The sequence below is a fragment of the Eumetopias jubatus genome, unplaced genomic scaffold (genome assembly GCF_037043125.1).
Source record: "Eumetopias jubatus isolate StellerSeaLion01/CBP00866 unplaced genomic scaffold, mEumJub1_p1.0 scaffold_10, whole genome shotgun sequence".
Lineage (NCBI taxonomy): Eukaryota > Metazoa > Chordata > Mammalia > Carnivora > Otariidae > Eumetopias > Eumetopias jubatus.
In genome coordinates, this window is record NW_028274816.1 from 59,764,804 (window position 1) to 59,782,580 (window position 17,777).

The 17,777-nt window shown below is 45.9% G+C and overlaps 1 protein-coding gene across 2 annotated transcripts in view; it reads left to right on the plus strand.

The window, feature by feature from the left end:
* The window catches only part of PPP2R1A (protein phosphatase 2 scaffold subunit Aalpha), a 40,919-nt gene extending 28,594 nt beyond the window's left edge, over positions 1-12,325 (plus strand). The window contains exons 10-15 of one of the 2 annotated variants that reach the window (XM_028095576.2): positions 5,320-5,493; positions 5,774-5,834; positions 6,464-6,618; positions 7,579-7,721; positions 10,168-10,259; positions 11,838-12,325. In XM_028095576.2, the coding sequence (XP_027951377.1) occupies positions 5,320-5,493; positions 5,774-5,834; positions 6,464-6,618; positions 7,579-7,721; positions 10,168-10,259; positions 11,838-11,857 (645 nt within the window). In that variant the 3' untranslated portion in view covers positions 11,858-12,325. Of the gene's footprint in view, positions 1-5,319; positions 5,494-5,773; positions 5,835-6,463; positions 6,619-7,578; positions 7,722-10,167; positions 10,260-10,413; positions 10,897-11,837 lie in introns of those variants that run through there. The other variant, XM_028095577.2, reaches the window with a different exon arrangement.
* Positions 12,326-17,777: the final 5,452 nt, after the last annotated feature.

Below are 17,777 nucleotides of genomic sequence, written 5' to 3' on the forward strand. Positions count from 1 at the left end.
TGTAGGTGCTGTGATACATTCGTGTCTTTTAAAATTTAGGTAAAGGTGCTGTAGTGAAGACCCCAAAATACAGTGGCTTACATAAGAGAATTAATTTTCTCACAATTCAGAGCTAGGTGGGCCTACGCTGCGGTTTAGCCCTGCTGACCTCCGCGCTCTCTGGGTCTGAGACAGCTGCTCTGGTTTTCACCACCCCCAGCCAGCATGGAGGCAGAAGGTATTAGGCAGCAGGAAGTGTGGTCCTCGTAAGGGCAAGACCCAAAAGAGAGCACCCATCAGTCTGTTCCCACCCCACACACCCCATTGGCCAGAGCCAGTCATGTGACCGCATCTTGCTCTTCAGTTGGCCTGGAGCACAGAAGATGAATGTGTGCTGGGTGATGGCTGGACAGGTCGTGGGGTGACAGCCAAGGAAGGAGTTTGGACTTGAACCGAGCGGTGGGCATTGGGAGGCACTGGAACAGATGTGGGGTTTAGACAGGAACCCTGAGGCTACTGTCAAAGAAGGAACGCAGTGGGGAGGCCAGCAGAGGTACAGGGAGACCAGACTGGTGGGAGAGAAAGTGTGGCTGCAGAGATACAGACAGGACCGTGTGCGGTGCGGCTGGTTTGCAGGCTCCCTGGTTCTTGTCACGGGGGTGACCAGGCAGATGGTGAGACAGTTTGCTGGAGTGTGACTTCCATTCTGCCAAAGGCCTCAGTCTTCCTTCCTCCCTGCTCTCCCTACACCCCCCGCCCCCCAGCACACCCAGTACTAGGAAATCACGTCGGCTTGAGTCCCTGCCACTGCCCCCAGAATATCACGTTTTTAAATTCTGCTATAATGGGATAATCTCTCAGCCCCAGAATTATAGACAATGCGCCTTTTAAAGAGAAGCTTAGTAATCTTACTTTTGGTCATTCATTTGTATCAGTTGTTACAATTTAAACCATAATTTTTGTAATGACTTAAATTTTATGACCCAAGTAAAGTGCTTCACATATGTTTTCTTTTATAAGCATGCTTTTTGTAGTTATAACTTCTTATAATTTATATTCACTTCTGATGCTTAAATGGGGACAGCTTTCCTGGTGAGAGTCCCTCGAATTGGATTTTGTGTCCTTTTAACACCTCACCAGGGTCTTGGGGAGCATTTTGCTTTCTGACATCGAGGAGAGATCCACATTGAGCTTGAGTGTGAAGGTGAGCCCACACGTGCTAAAGCAGTGCTGGAGCCGGTTTCTGTGCCAGTTTCGCTGTTAGCAAGTGCTGCGTGGCGATCATACTCCCGCAGCCGTGGTCTGTCCCAGCGCAGCTTCTCTTTTTTTTTTTTTTTTTTAAGATTTTATTTATTTATTTGAGAGAGAGAATGAGAGAGAGCACGAGAGCGAAGAGGGTCAGAGGGAGAGGCAGACTCCCCGCTGAGCAGGGAGCCCGATGCGGGACTCGATCCCGGGACTCCAGGATCATGACCTGAGCCGAAGGCAGTCGCTTAACCAACTGAGCCACCCAGGCGCCCCTGTCCCAGCGCAGCTTCTCTTGCAAAGAAGAAAAGACAAAAACCCATCCCGGTTTTCTGGGTGTGAGTTAGTCATCTGGCTTGTATTTGAGATTTCAGTTTAAATCTGTGAACTTTATATTTTATATGTGATAAGATTTATAAACTTATCCAAATAAAAAGGCCTTTTTCTGGATATGCCTAAAGTTACATGGTGTAAGGCATTGTATTTGTTTACGCCTTCTCTTCTCATGTGTTCAGGACATTGTGGCTTATGCACCAGGGGCTCAGGTGACCTCCCAGGAGCTGGGCAAGGGCCAGCCCTGTCTTTGAAAAGTGTAGGTTTCGGACAATCCAGGCCTGCTGAGTTAACCCTTCACTGCACACACTTACTCACTTGGTTTATTGGCTCATTTCAAAGCCTTGTTTTGTTGTTGTTTTATGACCAGGGTAGTTTCAACAAGGAAATAGTTTTCTGCCCTTCCTGAGGGTAAGTGGTGGTTTGTGGGAAAGCCCTCATCTGAGAAAGGCTTCTCCTGTCTCCGGTCTCTGGCTGACATGGTTTCAACAAGGAAATAGTTTTCTGCCCTTCCTGAGGGTAAGTGGTGGTTTGTGGGAAAGCCCTCATCTGAGAAAGGCTTCTCCTATCTCTGGTCTCTGGCTGACATGGAGTCTCAGAATTATACCTGACCTTTCAGATACTCCAGCAAGGGTTGTTCTTCAGCTGTGGTCCAGGGTTGCTCCTCTGGGCCTTCTGAGGTGGGCTTTCTGATGCTCTGCACCAGGGAGTGACATGCCAACTGGGGGAAGTAATTGGTCTGGCTCGTGTGTTGCTGCAGAGGCCATACTCAGTTAGGTGGTGGTTTGTTAGATGCTCATTTCCTCCTTGTCCCCAGAGGTGAGACTCCCATATGGGTACGTGCAGTATTTTCCATCTTTAGGGTTGTGTATGGCTAACCTTCAGGGAAAGTAAAGAGGCCCATTCACTGTCAGGACATTTCCATTCACAGCTCTGGATAGGTGCTAACTCCCTTAATTCTTCATCATATTTGAAAACAGGCCAGACTCTGCACGTGGGTCTCTACACAGTACAGAAAGGCCATCACAGTGGTTTTATATGCCTTTCAGTTGTTTTTTTATTCAAATGAGACCTCAGTCCGGTTGATTTCCAACTTATCAAAGAAGAAATATCCCTCTTTATATTGGGTGTTGCTGATGCCTTCATACCGAGTGAGGGATAATGCGAGGCTCCCTCCTCACCCTTGCCAGCCCCGACTCTGACCACATCTTGGTCCGCCCAGTTGACTTGGATCATCTTTCTTACATTCCCCTGGAGTAGATTCTGACACATGCACAGCCAAACTAACTTGCTTTCCTAGACTGGGGTTAGGGTGGCAGAAGGGGCTGTTCCCACTCCAGAAATCTTTCTTAGGAAAAGAAAGAATAGGTATAATCTCTTAACATTATGACAGTTCAGGCTTTTATAAACATTGGGCACAATGTTTATAAAACATTGTCCCTTTAAGAAAAGCAACGTTGAGGGGGCGCCTCGGTGGCTCAGTCATTAAGTGTCTGTCTTCGGCTCGGCTCATGATCCCAGGGTCCTGGAATCGAGCCCTGCGTTGGGCTCCCTGTTCCGCAGGAAGCCTGCTTCTCCCTCTCCCACTCCCCCTGCTTGTGTTCCCTCTCGCTGTGTCTCTGTCAAATAAATAAATAAAATCTTTAAAAGAAAAAAAGAAAAGCAACGTTGAGGGGCGCCTGGGTGACTTGAACGGTTAAGCATCCGACTCTTGATTTTGACTTAGGTCAAAATGGCTTAGGTCATGATCTCAGGGTCATGAGATGGAACCCTGAGCCCCACATTGGGCTCCATGCAGGGTGTGGAGCCTGCTTAAGAGTCCCTCTCTCCTTCCCTCTGCCTCCCCCCGCCCGCTCCCCCCTCCCTGTCTCTTAAAAAAAAAGAGAGAAAGAAAAGTTGACTTAATGTTCAGTTATTTACATAAGTTGATACAATTTATGTAATCAGCATTTCACAAAGGTTTAAATCCACTCCGTAAGATTTAAAGCAACTGTCACAGAAAAGGGAAACCAACAGGGTGGTCAGTATTGGGATAGTTCCTCCCTCCCTCAGTATCCTTGGCTCTAGAAAGAAATGAACTAGTACGGTGTAGGGAGGGAAACGGTGTTGGTTCTGAGAGTTCTCCTTCAGCTGTTGGACTAGCCAGCAGGGAATTGTCTGTCTTCTGTTCCTAAATGAGAGCCTTACTGTGTTTGATAAAGGAAAGAGGCATTTGTCGGCAGGACTCTGGGGATTTTACTTGAGAGCTGCCAGCCGAGCCCCCCCTTGTCCTTTTCAGCAGTTGCGTTACTCTTCACTGCTTTCTACGTCTGTGTTCCCACCACCATGCTCGGGTTCAGTGATTTGCTAGGACAGCCCTCTCAGAAAAGCTCTCCTACTTGGGGTTGCTGTTGGTCACAGTGAAAGGATAAAGTCTGGAAAAAGGTGCACAGGGGAGACTCGGCATGAGCTGCCGGGTGTCCTCTCTCGTGCAGTCCTGTGGACGGAGCTTAGATCTCCCACGGATGACATGTGACAGCACCCACAGAGTATTGCCAACCACAGAAGGTCACCGTGTCTTGGTTCCCAGGGATTTTATTGGGGATTGGTTACACGGCCATGGATTGGAGCTGCCTGCGTGGTTGACCTCAGTTACTCGGTCTGCAGGCCCTCCAGAGGTCAAGTTGATAGCCCGGTCCTTGCTGTAAGACATGTTGTTAGCGTAATGTCTGGCACAGCCCAAGTCTCCCAGGTAACCACAAGGATACTCTCACCAGATAGGATATTCCAGGGGATTAGAGATCTCCCAGAAGGTGGTCAGGGGCCCAACCCTTGTTCGGAATGTGCCTAGTTTCAGCACCCTGGACTTGCTGAGTTAACCCTTTATTGCAAAGCACACTGGTTTACTTGGCTCAGTGATTTGTTTCTCACTTGGTTCAAGTTAGAACTTCTTGTGATGTCTGCCACCTAGGAATATGTGATTTGACACAAGGATCTAGTAGGGCTTCTGTTTCGATTAACAACTAATTGTGTTTATGTGCCTTTTATTACAAGTTGTTCACACGCTTTATGGAAGTAGGTGGGGTACGTACGTGTGTATACGTATATACATGTATAGTGACATGTATGTGTGTATACATACGTAGTAAGTCAGTGCTCATAATACTGGTAGTCAACAGGCAACTGAAAAATACTTCCTTATTCCTTTGTGCATTCTTTGAGCAGAAATGTGTTGAGCACCTGCTATGGGCCAGAGACTGTGCCAGGCACCGGAGACATAAGGATAAATGAGACGTACTCCTTACAGAGCTCAAAGACTAGCAGGGAGAGTAGAAGTCACAGAAGTGACTCTGATGAGCTCGGACACATCAGGCCTCTTGTGGATCAGATGCCAGCAGGCACTCTAATGACCTCAACCACCCCCGAGGCTAGATGCTTGCTTCCCTGTCACAGATTAACAGCCAGGGAGGTCCCGTCCCCTGCTGATGGGCTCCCAGCTGGCACCCAGCAGAGTGGGAATGTTACCACGTCTCTTTTTTCCAGAGCACCATATTTCTGCAGTGATTCCTGCAGGTTCTTCAGAATGAATGAACATGTTCTGTGCTCTCTGGTGAGATTTGAAAACTGCCTCCCATAATAACCCATGTTGCTTGCTCAGGAGTTGCTGGGCAGGGCAGTAGCAGGCCCTCAGGAAGGGCAGCTTCTACGGAGTTGTTGGGGCTCAACTTTCTCGGCCCTCTTCTGGGCCAGGTGCATCCTCTCAGACCCCTGTCTTCTCCCCAGTGCCCAGAGGTGCGGCTGAACATCATCTCCAACCTGGACTGCGTGAATGAGGTGATCGGCATCCGGCAGCTGTCCCAGTCCCTGCTGCCTGCCATCGTGGAGCTGGCTGAAGACGCCAAGTGGCGAGTGCGGCTGGCCATCATTGAGTACATGCCGCTGCTGGCTGGACAGCTGGTGAGGGAGGTGGCTTGGGGTCAGGCCTCATCGTGGGCAGCGTGTCCAGGGCTATGACAGTGTCCCTGGGGCCTGTGTGGGCTGTCTGGGGAGTAGGAGGAGGGGGCACGGGGATTGGGGCTATAAAGGTGGGTGGACTTCAGTTAGAAAAGAGAAGGGAGAGGAGCCCCCCAGATGAAGCTGAGAAATACCCGATGGGTTTGGGTGGGGGTGTTTCCCTGGGGTATCGCTGGAAACTGCCCAGTCTCCCTTGATTCCTTAACCTTTTTTTCTTCTGCAGGGGGTGGAGTTCTTTGATGAAAAGCTCAACTCCTTGTGCATGGCCTGGCTTGTGGATCATGGTGAGTCTCTCCAGCAGGATGGGGGAGGATGCTGGTGCTCCAGGAAGGATAGATGGGCATTGGCTGGGGCTGGGAGGGGTGTGGAGTCACTCTTCCAGGCCAGCTGCTTATGTGGACCAACTCCTTGGCTTTTTAGAATCCTAGAGAAATGCAGGATGGGAGGGGGATCGAGCAGATCATGTAGGGGTGGACTGGTGCAGTGGAGAGAGAGAGGGTGAGGGCCATCGGGCAGATGACCTGGCCTGGAATCCTGCCCCCTGGCTGTGGAAGCTCAGGCACACTCCTTTGTGAAATAGGGGGCTTCTCAGTCTTTCGGGGCCATTGTGAGAACTGCTCATTGCTTTCACTGACGGGTAAAAATTAAAGTTAACATTTGTCTGTATTGTTACTGTTCCAAGTACTAATTACTAAATGATTTGCTTGGGCAAGTCACTTCTTAGAGCTGTAGTTTGCCCATTTATAAAAGGCCAATAGTGAAACCTGTGTCTTGGAGCCACTGGGAAGATAACCCTACCTTTAGCACATAGCAAACCGTTTGGTTCACCTGCAGCTTAGTACCTAGGTGTGCGAGTGACTGTTACTCCCTGCCTGCTCACTCCTTCACCTCCTGAATCCCTGCCCTTCTGCAGTCTATGCCATCCGTGAGGCAGCCACCAGCAACCTGAAGAAGTTGGTGGAGAAATTTGGGAAGGAGTGGGCCCATGCCACTATCATCCCCAAGGTCTTGGCCATGTCTGGGGACCCCAACTACCTGCACCGTATGACTACGCTCTTCTGCATCAATGTGAGCGTCCCCACCTGCCTGCTGGCCTGTGCCCAGGGAACTGGGAGTACCTGGGAGAGGCGGGGTGGCGGGGGTTCTAAGGAAGACGTCTGGCTTGGGAGTGGGGACATGGTGAGGTTTGGGCGGGGCAGGGAGGAGTCCCTGAGGAACTACAGGCCAGGGGGTGGGGACCTGCATAGTGGGAACCCCAAGACAGGGAGGCTTGGCCTGCTGAGCAGTGACTGCCAGACCTTTCCGAGCATCCCTCTCCTCCACAAAGCATATATGCATGCTTGCTTATGATAGTTGGTTTTGTGTGCAGGCTCTGGAGTCGGACCTACTCTTTAATTCCAGCTCTGCCATGTATTAGTCGCAGACCTTGGGACATTTCCTAACTGCTTGGGTGCTTTAGTTTTCTTACCAGTAGAGCACTCGTGCTGGTAATCACAGTACTCGTGAGGTGGTGAAGATTAATCTGGTGGTATATGCAGAGGGTTTAGAGCAGTTAATGTAATATGGAGCACGGGTTCCTTTCTATTCATTTAAATAAACCATATACATAACTAAAAATTAAAAGACAGAATTTAAAAACATATAGGTAGAACTAAGTGTTCTCTGATGATTTCTTCCCACATCTCGCCTTGGAGACCATCACACTAAAGGAAGGCATGCCAAGGGTTAGGAATCGGGCGCATCCCCAGAAGATAGAGAATATTCTGAGGATGGGAAAATGAGACAGGACAGTCTGGGCTGGGGTTTTCCGGGACAGGGAGACAGTGGTATTTGGGCATTAGTGGAGATGGTAGTTTCAGGAGAATCAGCTGACCCCAGGGTCGGTGAACCTGGGCTCAGAATCCCCCATGTTGCTCAGTGTCACCCTCAGGCCTGTTCATCCCTCAGGTGGCCTGGTCAGAGGAAGGGGGAAATGGGAGTTAACCATGAACTTTGTATAATCACCCCTCTGTCACTCACTGCCCCCAGGTGCTGTCTGAGGTCTGTGGGCAGGACATCACCACCAAGCACATGCTGCCCACAGTCCTGCGTATGGCTGGGGACCCTGTCGCCAATGTCCGCTTCAATGTGGCCAAGTCCCTACAGAAGATAGGGCCTATCCTGGACAACAGGTGAGGCTTGGATCCTCCCTCACACACTGGTGGGACTGGTTCTAGGCATCCTAATCTTTGACCTTTGAAGTTGGAGCCTAGGGTTTGAGACCCAGTGTGTGTCTTCGCTTACTGTGTCAACTTGGCTTATCTCTTCACCTTCCCAAGGTCTTGGTTTCCTCAGATGTGGAATGAGAATTCCCATGGCCTATCTCATAGTGGGAGGGGACAGTGGGGTGGCAGTTCTGTATACTAGTAGCAACATGTTAGAAAATGAAATTAATAAATATAAATTATTTTTGTATATGTATGCAATTTGCACCAAAATCATCAGATACTAAGGAATAAATTTAATGAGAGGTGTATCACATCTTTAGTGAAAACTATAAAACACTCACTGCTTTGAGAAATTAAAGATCTACTTAATATTCATGGATGGGATGGTTCCCCAAATTTATGTATGGATTCATTATAATCTGTCAGTCAGTCTTAGATCCTTTATTGAAAATTTGACAAGTTGATTCTGAAATTAACATGGAAATGAAAAGATCTGGAGTAGCAAAGGTGGTCCTAAAAAAGAAAAAGTTGGAAGACTTCAACTACCAGATACCAAGACTTATGACGCCACAGTAATTAAAAAGTGAGGTGTTGGCGCAATAATGTAGCCCAAAGAAACAGAATCAAGGGCACAGAAACAGACCTGTGTGTATATAACAGTAGGTACCACTGGAGTTCAGGAGGGAAATGTAGGTATTTTCATAGATGACTGGGTCAATTGGATATGCATGTGGGGGGTGGGGGGAACCTCCCACTTGGTACGTAAGCACATTAGAGTTAACAGACCAGAATCAGAAAAATAAGTAAAGATTCTGGAAGAAAACAGGACAACATCTTTAAGACTTGCAAAGATTTGTTTAAATTGCTCAGATTTGTTAAATAGCTCCCCATGGGAAAAGGCTGATGAGCTCACCTTGAGTAAAAGAACTTCATTGAGGGAGAACATTATGAGAGTAAAATGGTGAGCCACTGATGGGGGGAGGACGTATTTGTAATACATATTTCTGACAAAGGACTGATTTCATCCAGAGTACTTTCCTACTAGTCAACTAGACGAATGCAAGAGTTAGGCAAAACCCAACTTGAACAGGTACTTCCAAAAGATCTCCTCGTAGCCAATATGTACATGACAAGGTGCTCAGCCTCATCAATCGTTGGGAAATTATAAATGAAAAGACACCCCAGGGGGTGCCTGGGTGGCTCAGTCGGTTAAGCCTCTACCTTCTGCTCAGGTCATGATCCTGGGGTCTTGGGATTGAGCCCCTCAGCAGGTAGCCTGCTTCTCCCATTCCCAATCCCCGACTTGTACACTCCCTTGCTCTCTCAAATAAATAAAATCTTTAGAAAAGGACACCCCAGAATGGCTAACCTTAAAAAAACTCAGGGTCATTTGGTGTTGGTAGAATGGCTGGAATTCTCTTACACAGCAGTTGGGGCTGTAAGTGGTAAATGGGTACAGTCACTGAAAACTGGTAGAATCTAGTGAAGCTAAGAATGTGTTCACTGTGAGCCGGCACAACATGTCCATTTCTGGGCCTATATCCAAGAGAAGTGAGTGTTTATTTCTAGCAAAAGGACATTTGTGGTAGCTTTCCTCATATTAGCCATGAACTGGAAACAGCCCAAGTGCCTGTCCACAGTACAGTGGATAAACTGGTTTGTTCCTACAATTGGAGACTGTTCAGTGATGAAGACTCTTGCTCTGCTTAACAACACAGATGATTCTCCCCAATCTCATGTTCAGTGAGAAGCCAGACCCAAGAAAACATAGTCTGTGATTTCATTTATATCAAGTTCAAAAATAGGCAAAACAGATGTAGATGGTAGAAGTAAGAATGGTAGTTGTATGGGGCAGAGGAACAGTTTGTTAACTGGAAGGGGACATGCCTTCATTTCCCCCAAACACCTGACTTTCGGTGCGGGTAGTTTTCCTAGGGCCCCTTACTTGAAAGTAGATACCTCCCTTTGGCTCCCATTGGGCCAGGTACTTCTTTGGCACTTGACACTTCTCTGTTACTTATGGTCAGTTTGGTCTGTGTCTTCCTTCTAGCCCAAGCTCTCCATGGGCAAGAGTCAGGTGTTCGATTTACCGCTCTACTCAACCTCATGCAGAGTAGGCCTCAGTAAATACGTAAATAAAGACATCCATTTGCTGAGCCTCAGAGACTTGTGGGTCCTGTTATTCTCTGCCCCACTTTCCCAGACCGTTTGACCTCCTTTTGCCTATTCTGGACCCCTGAGACCTCTGTTCTAGTTTGTTAGACTTCCAGCCTACAAAGTAATTTCATCTCTGGGCTCACATGCCGTCTGTGTGTGTGAACCCCTCCTTGCCCAGGAGCCCTCTGCCTGCCTCATGCCCTCCTGCCCAGCTTGGCTCACCCCTTCCCTTGCCTTCCCTTTGTCCTTCCAGCACGCTGCAGAGCGAAGTCAAGCCCATCCTAGAGAAGCTGACCCAGGATCAGGATGTGGATGTCAAATACTTTGCCCAAGAAGCTCTGACTGGTAAGGCATGAACTCGGAGACCCCATTGGGAGGGTGGTCTGCAAGGATGGGCCTAGGCCTGAGAACAGCAGCTCCTGGGAGGGGGATATGCAGGAGCACTTGTGGGCAGAGGGCTAGCTGTGGTTCTGACTCCCTCCTGTTCCTGTTCCCCCAGTTCTGTCTCTCGCCTGATGCTGGAAGAGGAGCCAACGCCGGCCTCTGGTGTCCACCCTTCCCCCTTCCCCCCAGGTCCCTTCCTTGGGGAGACAGTGGGGGGACTTTGGCTGTCACTCCCTGTGCATGGTCTGACCCCAGGCCCCTTCCCTCAGCACGGTTCTTCCTCTCCCCAGCCTGGGAATCCGACTTCTCACTGTCCACCTCCCAAGAGGCTTGGGGGAGCCAAGGTGGGACAGGGCAGTGACCCTGGGAGGAAGGGGCCACTTCTGCCCGCAGGGGAGAGATGTGAGCATCCCGGGTTACTGGCTCCTGCTGCTGTAATGGGGAACCCCTACCCCATCTACTTCTCCACCTCCTTTCTCCCTTCTTCCTTTCCTCTCCCCCCCCCAGTGGTTTTTTTTTTTGTGTGTGTGTGTCAACTGTGCCATTTTTATTTTATTCCTGTTTTCCCTTTTCACAGAGAAATAAAGGTCTAGAAATAGCTGGTCCTCTGGTTTTAGTCCAATAGCATGGAGGAGGGGTGCCACACCAGGAGTGTAGCTGGCTTCCAGGATAGAGAGTCCGTGAGGTTTCTGGCTAGGAGAAACCTAGCCAGAAACTAGGTTGTGATGCAGCTAGTTTCACAGACATTAGTCAAGTCTGTGGTGGTTCAGGGCAGGTGCCTTGAAGTCAGACTGCCTGGGTCCAGATCCTAGTTCTTTGAATTAATGGCTGTGTGACCTTGAGTAGGTTACCCAGGTACTCTAACTCAGTTTTATACTTTTAAAATGAGGATAATGATAGAATCTGAATCGCAGCGTGAGACTAGATGAGTTAATACATGTAAACTGGATAACTGTGCTGCATGGCATGTGAGAAGCAGTCAGTTGGAGTCAGCTATGACCTGCTGGAGAGCCCCCTGTGGGTCAGGCTCTGTCCCTGAGGAAGTCCCAGGAAAATCTGGGCTGTAACAGGGAATGGGAAGGGGACTGGCAAGATGGGAACCCATGTCCCTCAATACCTGTTCCCCCATTTCTTCACTAATCAGTAGAGACACCGATTTGTAGCTGGGCACATGTCTGCCTGGCTTCAGGGCATTTTTCCAGGTCTCTCGACATTCCGTGTGATGCTATGACTAAATTCTGGCCAATGACACGTGGGCAGAAGTGGTGCGTGCTGCTTCTAGGAAGAGTTCATAAGGGAGGAGGTATATGCCCCCTGCGTTTCCTCCTTCCTGCACTCTGGACTTCAGACCAGATGGCTGGAGTGGGAGCAAACATCTTGGGCCAGGAAGTGATCTTAGGAGCATAGGCCCAGCAAGGTGGCGGAACAAGATAAGAGGAGCCTGGGTCCTTGGTGCTGTGAAAACCCACACTGATGTTGGTTACCTGGGAGAGTTAAACTGTTTGAGTGACTGTTCATTTGGGGTTTCATCACTTGCAGGTCACCTGAATTCTAACTGATGCAGGGGCCAAAGAGCCCCGGAGAGAGGAGCAGGAGACTTAGTGGATGGTGGTACGTGTAAGGTTTCACAAAGGACGTGATACTGAGTGAAATTTTGCTCAACATGGTGGAGGGGAAATTGGCACTGGGTGGCAAAGCGATTTTACTGGCTCAGCCCTCATGTTACTGAGTCCTTACTGATTGTTAGGCCCAACTGTCCTTGGGGATGAGGGGTAGGAGATCCTGTTCCTCCCATTATTGGCTTATGTTAGTTTCATAAGAGAAGGACCTGTGGTTTAAGTTTGGTCCCCCACCCCGCACCCAACACAAATGTACCGTACTTTCTTAGGATATAAATATTTGAAGGACTCACTGAGTGAAGAATCGATGAGGTTGGGAGGTGAGGCAGTATGGTCGCTTTCAGCCTGGTAAATGTTCAAGTTCATTTGGCAATCCACCACTAATTCCTGAAAGAACATTCAAATGAATGCTGCATCGTGTTTCATTTGTATTTTACTGTATAACAACCCCCCCCCAAAATTTGTGATTTAAAACAATGAAAATGTATTATTCCTCATAATTCTGCAGTCTGAGCTCAGCTCAGTTGGAAGATTCCTCTGCTCCATATGGTATCTACTGGGGCTGCATTGTTCAAGGCGACTTCTTCACCCCCATGTCTGGGAGTACCACCTCAGCTGAGGCCTGGTACAGCATCTCTCACTGTGGCCTCTCCAGGGTGGCTGGATCTCTTTATCTGATGGCTTATGGTTCCAGAGCAGTTTCCAAGAGAACAAGTCCCAGTTTACAAGCACTTTCAAACCTCTGCTTGCATCACAAGCTGAAATAAGTCACGTGGCCAAGTCCAGAGTCAGTGCAGGAGGTGACCTCGCAAGATGTGAAAACCTAGAGGTGTGGTTCACTGGGGGATGCCAGTGTGACAGTCAGCCACACATGGTCCAGAGAGAAACTTTGGGTTCCATCTTGGCTCTGCTACACACAGGTGGAGGCATCAATAGCACAAGGAGATAAGGCTGATTACAGAGTATATAGAGCATTTGGAGCAAGCTGAAGATTTAAACTTTATCCTGGAAGCCAGAACAGCCACAGGGGTTTTTGGTAAAGGACTGACAGTATCAGAATTGAAGGAGACCTGAGGCCAGGAAACCTGGGAGGATATGGTCTAAGCAAGAGAGGAGTTTTGAGCTGGAGGCAGGTACCGTACGGTTAGGGAGGTTGTAGGTAAAAAGAGAAACAAAGCTACCCAAGGAGACAGATTGGGACTTGGTGACACCCAGATAGGGGAGTAAAGGGAAGGATGCAGTCATCTTGGCAACCAGGATTCAAGTCTTCTGAGATTGACCTGGGAAAGGAGCGTTCCTGCAAACCCACGTGTACTTCAACATTTCCAGCCTTTGAACCTCTACCTGGAAAGCTTTCCCTCCTCGCTTCTTGGGAAACAAGTTAATTCAGTATGGAGAGTGGGGAAAGAGGTGGAGTGGCATAGGTGAGCATGGATAAATACGTAGGGGACAGATCTTGATGAGCCTCCAAATACCTCGAAGGGATTGAATGTGACCCAGAGGGACAAGATGGAGTAAGACTCTCGGGGCGGGGATGGGGGAGATCCTTCCAGGGTTGGATGAGGTCAGGGTGCCGGGGAGGAGGCTGGGATGATGGTCCTAGGGGGGCAAGGGAAGGAAGCTGGGTCTGGGGCTGAGGAGAGTATGCAGAGACATTGAGGAGGTGGGCTTGAGGCCACTTCTGCTTTTCAAACCCACGGGAAGTTACAAGAGAAGCAGCTGGAAGGCAGGCCCTGTTGCTCCTCCTGTTCTCAGATTAATCAAAACACGAAGTCTCAACACATGCCTTGTCATCAGCCCTCCTGTCTCGAGGAAATCCCCACTTTAGCCACTCCCTTTAGTTCTTCCCTGTCCAGCTATGTTTTTCAGATGAGGACACAGACCCAGAGTGTTTTGGGTGTCTGATGTGGGCTCTTATGGACTTACCAGATCAGAACTCAACAAATCTCTCCCAGGAGAAAAAAAATGCCTTAATTTCCTCTGGTAGCTTAAGATCCTTTTAGGGCCCAGCCAAGGACGGAAGCTGGCCCTACAAGCTAGATGAGAAGAAGCAGGGCATGGCTGGCCCTATAGGAAATTGGAATCCTAATCTCTTAACCATGATGCAAAATGTAGAAATCCATGGTAGGCTTTTTAATGAGTTATTTGGGGCAAAACCTGATCTGACCTGAACTACTATAGTAGCAAAACCCCAACTTAGACTTTATAGAGTTTTGATGCCTCTTGCATGGAATACACATCACAGCCAGAAATATCTGTGTCTTGGGAATATATGGAATGTATTCAATTAGTAATCAAAAGACTGTCCACAAAAGCCTGGGCCCAGATGGCTTCACTGAATTCTACCAAAACATTTAAAGGATTAATACCAATTTTTCACAAACTCTTCCCAGAAGTAGAAGAGGAGAGAACACTTCCCAGCTCATTCTGAGACCTGCATTAGTGTAATATACCCTATCAATAAAAACATGATCATCTCCATTGATGCTAAAAAAAAAAGCATTTAATAAAATCCACACTTTCACGATAGAAACACAATAAACTAGAAATAGGAATTTCCTTAACCTGGTAAAAGGTATCTACAAAAACCCACAGATAACATAATGTAAAAGATTGGGTACTTACCATATAAGATAAACAAGACAAAAATACCCACTCCTGCCACTTATTTTCAACATTGTAGTAGTAGTTCAGGGTAATTAGGCAAGAAAAAAAAAGGCATGCAGATTGGGAAGGAAGTAGAACTGTATTTGCAGATGACATGATCATGTATATAGGAAATCCTAAGGAATCCACTAAAAAAAAAAACACAACCAGTAAAGAAGTTCAGTAAGATTGCAGGACACAAATATACAAAAATAATTTGTATGTCTGTACATTGGCAGATAATAATTGTTGGTAAGGAAGTGGGGATACTGGAATCCTCATATACTGCCGATGGGAATGGAAAATGGTGCAAACACTTTGGAAAGCAATGTGGCAGTTCCACTGAGTTACCATTTTGCCCACCCATTGTACTTCTAGGTATATACCCAAGAGAATTGAAAACCTATGTCCCCATAAGAACTTACACACAAATACTGATAACAGCATTCTTCACAATAGCCAAAATGTGGAAACCACCCAAATGTCCATCGACTGATGAAATGTATCCATATAATGGGTATTAGCCATAAAAATGAATGAAGGATTGGGGCGCCTGGGTGGCTCAGTCAGTTGAGTATCTGACTCTTGATTTTGATTCAGATCATGATCTTGGGGTCGTGAGATAGAGCCCTGTGTAGGGCTCAGCAGGGAGCCTGCTTGAGATTCTTTCCCTCTGCTCCTCCTGTGCATGCTCTCTCTAAATAAATCATTAAAAAAAAAAGTGAAGTATTGATACATGCTACAACATGGATGAATTTTGGAAACATCTCATGAAAGTAGCCAGACACAAAAGGCCAAGTAGTATTATAGGATTCTGTTTTACTTGTACCTTTGGTATCATATCTAAGAAATTATTGCCAAATCTAATGAAGGTTTTGACCAATGTTTTCTTCTAAGAGTTTTAGGTCTTTGATGCATTTTGAGTTAATTTTTGTATATGGGGTTAGGTAGGAATCCCAACTTCATTTTTTTGGCCTGTGGGTATTCAGTTATCCTAGTACCATTTCTTGAATAGCCTTGGCACTCTTAAAAATCATTTGACCATGAAGGCCAGTACCACACTACTTTGATTACAGCTTTGTTTTGAAATCAGGAAAGTGAGTTCAGTACAGTAGCTTTGTTCTTTTTCAAGATTGTTTTGGTTATTGAAGGTCCCTTAAGATTCCACATGATTAGGATGGGTTTTTCTATTTCTGCAAAAGACATCATTGGGGTTTTGATAGGGATTGCATTAAATCTGTAGATTGCTTTGGGTAGTAGTGACATTTTAAAATAGTCTTCCCATCCATGAACATGGGATGCATTTCCACTTATTTATATGTTTTAATTCTTTGAAAAATGTTTAGTAGTTTTCATTGTAGAAATCTTTTACCTCTGGTTAGTTCCTTATTCTTTTTGATGCTATTGTAAATGAAATTGTTTTTATAATTTCCTTTTCAGATTGTTCATTGCTAGCATATAAAAATGCAACTGATTTTTCTGTTGACTTTTTATTTTGCTAGTTTGGTGAATTCATTTATTCTAACAGTTTTGTTCTGGAATTTTTAGGCTTTTCTACATACAAGATTTTATCATCTGCAAACAGATAATTTTACTTTTTCCTTTCCAGTTTGGATGCTTTTTTTTCTTCGAGATTTGCTCTGTTTAGGACTTCTAGTACTGTGTTGAATAGAAGTGGCGAGAGTGGGCACCATTGTTCTTAATCTCAGAGGAAAAACTTTACTTTAACTCTTGAGTATGTGATAACTGGCTGTGGGCTTTTCATATATAGCCTTTATTTTGTTGAGGTGCATTCCTTCTATACTCAGTTTGTTGAGTTTTTATCATGAAAGGATTTTGAAGTTTGTTAAGTGCTTTCTACAGTTACTGAGATGATCATATAATTGTTATCCTTCATTCTGTTAATGTGGTCTATGACATTTGTTGATTTGCATATGTTGAACCATCCTTACATCCCAAGGATAAATCTTACTTGATTATAGTGTGTGGAACTTTTTATGTGCTTTTGAATTGGGTTTGCTAATAATCTGTTGAGGATTTTTGCGTCAGTATTCATCAAGTATGTTGACTTGTAGTTTTGTTTCCTTATAGTGTCCTCCTCTGGCTTTGGTATCAGGGTCATGCTGACCTTGTGAAATGAGTTTGGGAGTGTTCCCTCCTCTTCAGTTTTTTGGAGGAGTTTTAGAAGAGCTGGTGTTAATTCTTTAAATGTTTGGTAGAATTCACGTGTGAAACGACCAGGACCTGGGCTTTTTTTGTTGGGTTTTTGATTGCTTATTCAGTCTCCTTACTCATTATTGGTCTGTTCAGATTTTCTGTTTCTTCATTATCCAATCTTGGTAGGCTGTATGTATCTAGGAATTTATTTCTTCTAGATTATCTGGTTTGTTAGCATATTATTTTTCATAGTGATTTCTTAACGATCCTTTGTATTTCTGTGGAATCAGTTGTAATGTTTCCTCTTCTGTTTACAATTTTTTTGAGTCCCCCCCCCCTTTTTTGTTTATTTGGTTTGTCTAGCTAACAATTTGTCATTTTCTTTAAAAAAAAAAAACCCTTAGTTTCAGATTTTTTTTCTATTGTATTTCTTGTCTCTATTACGTTTATTTCTGTTCTCTTTATTATTTCCTCCCTTCTGCTAAGGTTTAGTTTGTTCTTTTTTTTTTTTTTTTTCTTTTTTAGTTTCTTGAGGCATGATGTTACATTGCTTATAGGAGATCTTTTTTCTTAATGTAGGTATTTAGTACTATAAACTTCCTCTTAGAACTGCTTTTGCTGCATCCTATAACTTTTGGTATGTTGTGTTTCCGTTTTCATTTGTCTCAGTATACTTTCTGAGTTCCCCTTTTGATTTTTTTTTTTTTGACTTGATTGTTCAGGAGTGTGTTTTCACATTTTTGTGAATTTCCCACTTTTCCTCCTTTTATTGATTTTTAGTTTCATGCCATTATGTTTCAGAAAAAATACATGATATGATTTCAGTCTTCTTAAATTTGTTAAGACGTGCTTTAAAGCCCAACATATGATATGCCTTATAAAATGCTCCATATACGCTTGAAAAGATTTTATTCTAGTGCTGTTGGATGGAATGTTCTATATATGTCTGTTAGGTCCATTTGGTCTGTAGTGTTCTTCAAGTCTGCTGTTTCCTTGCCGATTTTCTGTCTGGATGATGCATTAGTGTTGAAAATGGGGTATTGAAGTCCCCTACTAT